The sequence below is a fragment of the Daphnia carinata genome, chromosome 6, assembly GCF_022539665.2.
Source record: "Daphnia carinata strain CSIRO-1 chromosome 6, CSIRO_AGI_Dcar_HiC_V3, whole genome shotgun sequence".
In the NCBI taxonomy this organism is placed as follows: Eukaryota; Metazoa; Arthropoda; class Branchiopoda; order Diplostraca; family Daphniidae; genus Daphnia; species Daphnia carinata.
In genome coordinates this window covers 8,525,550-8,528,724 of record NC_081336.1, presented here as the reverse complement: position 1 = coordinate 8,528,724, position 3,175 = coordinate 8,525,550, and the positions used below count along the sequence as shown (strand labels likewise).

The window sequence follows — 3,175 nt, the reverse complement described above, 5'->3', positions numbered from 1 at the left end:
GAGCAATTTAATTTTTTTTTTCATCCGGGTTTTGGTTTAAAAGAAAAATAAGGCTGAGTAAGATTTCTGTTTTTCACGTAATATACGCCCATCATTTGCATAGCTACACGAGCTGACCAAACCCCCCAAAAAATTCGTGGAAACGAATGGATCATCAATTTGTGACCTTCACCTCCTTTTTTTGTTGTATCGTCCTCATCTTATCCTCCACTTCCTGTTCGTCATTTTGTCCAGGTATGGCGCAACCATTTCTATACCTACGTAGTCATGGCTGTGGCACCCAGACAGTACACACCTTTTCAAAGCACAACTCCAAAGGCCACACATTTATACTATTTCTCATCGTCATGCCGTCCAATCAGTGTCTTATCTTCGTGTAAGCCACAAAGTTGGGAAACTTTGTTCGCTTTTAAAAAGCATTCACAGTGATCGAGCCCATCATTTTTGTGTTTCTCATCGAACCCCGACGTGCACACCAAGGTACGTGTAAATATTGCACCATTCAACCAACGTTAATTTCTAGTTAACGGTGAGACTCTTTGATTTATTACAGGCTTTAAAATGGATGTCGTTTCTTTGTTGTTCTCACCTGTTACGTTGACGGTCACGGCCATATCTTGTTTATATTTCCTTTACTGGTAAAAACGAAATGCTGTTTTTTATGGTTATTGCGTTTTGTTTAAAGTGAAATTTATTTAAAAGGTATGGGACATCGACGTTCAGCTATTTTCGTGATCAAGGTATTACCGGCCCTAAGCCTGTACCTTATGTTGGTAACATATGGGGCTTGTGGAAAGAGGTTGGTTTTGGTTTTCAATTCAAGTGATTGTTAAATTCTAAGAATCTCGATGATAATCTTCGTTTGACTTTCAATAGAATCTACCGGAATACGACAAGAAAATGGTGAAGAAATACGGCAAGACGTTCGGGACTTTCGATGGCACGTTGCCGAACCTTTACACGATTGATGCCGACCTTATCAAGTCTATTTTCGTCAAAGACTTTGACCACTTTGTCAATCGTCGAGTAAAGTTCGATTTTATTTTGAGACACTTGCCGCCCATTGCTAATAAAAAATTACTGCAATCATTCATTTCGAACAGAACTTCGTCATAAAGCGCAAAATCTTTCGCAAGATGTTGTCTATCATCCAAAACAAGGAGTGGAAAGACGTTCGTTCATCCGTCACGCCCATTTTCACGACAGGAAAAATCAAACAAGTAATGCCCCACGATGTGGCCCAGATGGTTAATTACGTTCAAACATTATCTCTTTTAATTTGACAGATGTCGGTCATGATAACAGATTGTGCCAATCAACTTGTTCCTAAACTTCGAGCGATAGCCGAAGGCGAGGGGAAATTCGATGCTAAACTGTATGCTGAAACTCATTAACATTGTGGAATCAATTAATGATCGTTATTTTTTAAACAGACATTTCAGCGCTTTTACGGTGGACGTGATTGCCCGGTGTGCGTTCGGCATGACGATCGACAACCTGAACGGCAAAGATAACGAGTTTATGACGAAAGCCAAAGCAGTTTTCAGCCCACCGGCCAATAAGTCGCCTTTGATTATGATACCTTGTCAGTTTTTTCTTAACAATTTATTTTTTTATGCAATTAATTTAAGTTCTGGTATTGAAACAGTCACGTTCCCGAATCTGATGGCTACCTTTGCCGATCGCATTTTCTTCCCCAAAGAATTTGAATTCTTTACCAACTTGCTGACTGATCTGATCCAGCAAAGATCGAATTCGACGGAGGCAAGTCTTCTTTTTGTCTTGTTGCTGGACTCAAATTAATTCGATGTGAATGTCATTAGAAATATCACGATTTTGTGGAGGTGGCCACCAATGCCATCATGGAGTACACGAAAACAGTCAATGGCAAGGAGATGCCCATGTGGGACAGGGAGGAAGTGGATGAAATTGTCATTTCTCAGGTTCAGTTATTCAACATTAGTTTTTGTTGTTTTACACTGCTCATTGAAGTGATTGCTATGTTGCAGTCCATGTTGTTCTTATTGGCCGGTTTCGACACCACAGCCACTACACTGACGAATTCCGCTTTCTTGCTGGCCAGGAACCCTGGCGTTCAGGACCGATTGTACAAAGAAATCATCGAAAAGCACAAACACTTTGTAAGACCCAACATCCCTATTGTTATTTAATTTAAAAATCATACAAGACATGTTTAAATTCTGTACAGGGTGAAGTGAATCACGAGATGATTCTCGATTTTCCTTACGTGGATCACGTCATTCACGAGGTTCTGCGCATGTGTCCACCCGTCATTAGGTAAACATAATTATTAAGATTTTAATTTTGAAATAATATTGAATGTATGTGTTCATTCTTACAGGGTGGAAAGAGGTTGCAATAAAGAGGTCACCTACAAAGGCATTCACATCAAGAAGGGCATGGTCGTAACCGTTCCAGCCTTTCCTCTCCACTACAACGAAGAGTACTACCCCGATCCTTACAGGTTCAACCCCGACAGGTATAAACATTAACATCCTCTAATGTGGACTGATAAACAAATGGACGATGGATGCAGGTGGGCTCCTGACAGCGATATCAAGCCGAATCCTTACGCTTTCATGCCATTTGGAATGGGACCCCGCAATTGTGTCGGCATGCGATTCGCTATGGAAGAAATGAAAATTGCTTTGTGCACACTTGTCAAGAATTTCCGTTTCTTTCCTGTCGCTGAAACTCCGGTAAGTAACAGAAATGATATGTTGACATTACATTTGAAGATAACATGTACGTTTTTACAGGAGACGATGCAGTTTGAAGATGGATTTTTAGGAGTAGCCCAACCCATTGGTGCCACAGTTGGCATTGAATCACGTTAATTCCATCTGTTTTTAATTGATTTGTCTTTGAGATGTTTCCGGTGGTGCGTCGTATACATTTGGGTCTTCTTTTTTTTCAGTGTCGCAAAGTATATGCAAAGTTATACAATCAGCATTAGTGATCACCATCCATCTGAATGGCTGTCGGATTCCGGTTTATTTTACCTTTTGAATATTTTAAAACTTGATGTTCTCTTCAAGCAAAGCTTATGTGGCTTTGGTGATCCATTTGAATTTTTTAAATCGTAAGTATAATGGCTTTTAAATTTTGATGCATTCATTTCTTCCGTAAAGTAAGCTTAATCACTCGTGCGTCA

General features: G+C 39.9%; 1 protein-coding gene across 1 annotated transcript; it reads left to right on the top strand.

Annotated features, from left to right (window-relative positions):
• Window positions 1-553: 553 nt before the first annotated feature.
• On the top strand, window positions 554-2,923 carry LOC130702507 (cytochrome P450 3A41-like). The gene is made up of 13 exons (XM_057524185.2): window positions 554-638; window positions 703-799; window positions 877-1,026; window positions 1,104-1,220; window positions 1,287-1,375; window positions 1,434-1,585; window positions 1,649-1,764; window positions 1,824-1,943; window positions 2,010-2,141; window positions 2,210-2,298; window positions 2,363-2,500; window positions 2,558-2,720; window positions 2,781-2,923. Exons 1-13 carry the CDS (start codon window positions 562-564, stop codon window positions 2,856-2,858), a joined length of 1,518 nt encoding a protein of 505 aa, XP_057380168.1. The 5' UTR covers window positions 554-561; the 3' UTR covers window positions 2,859-2,923.
• Window positions 2,924-3,175: the final 252 nt, after the last annotated feature.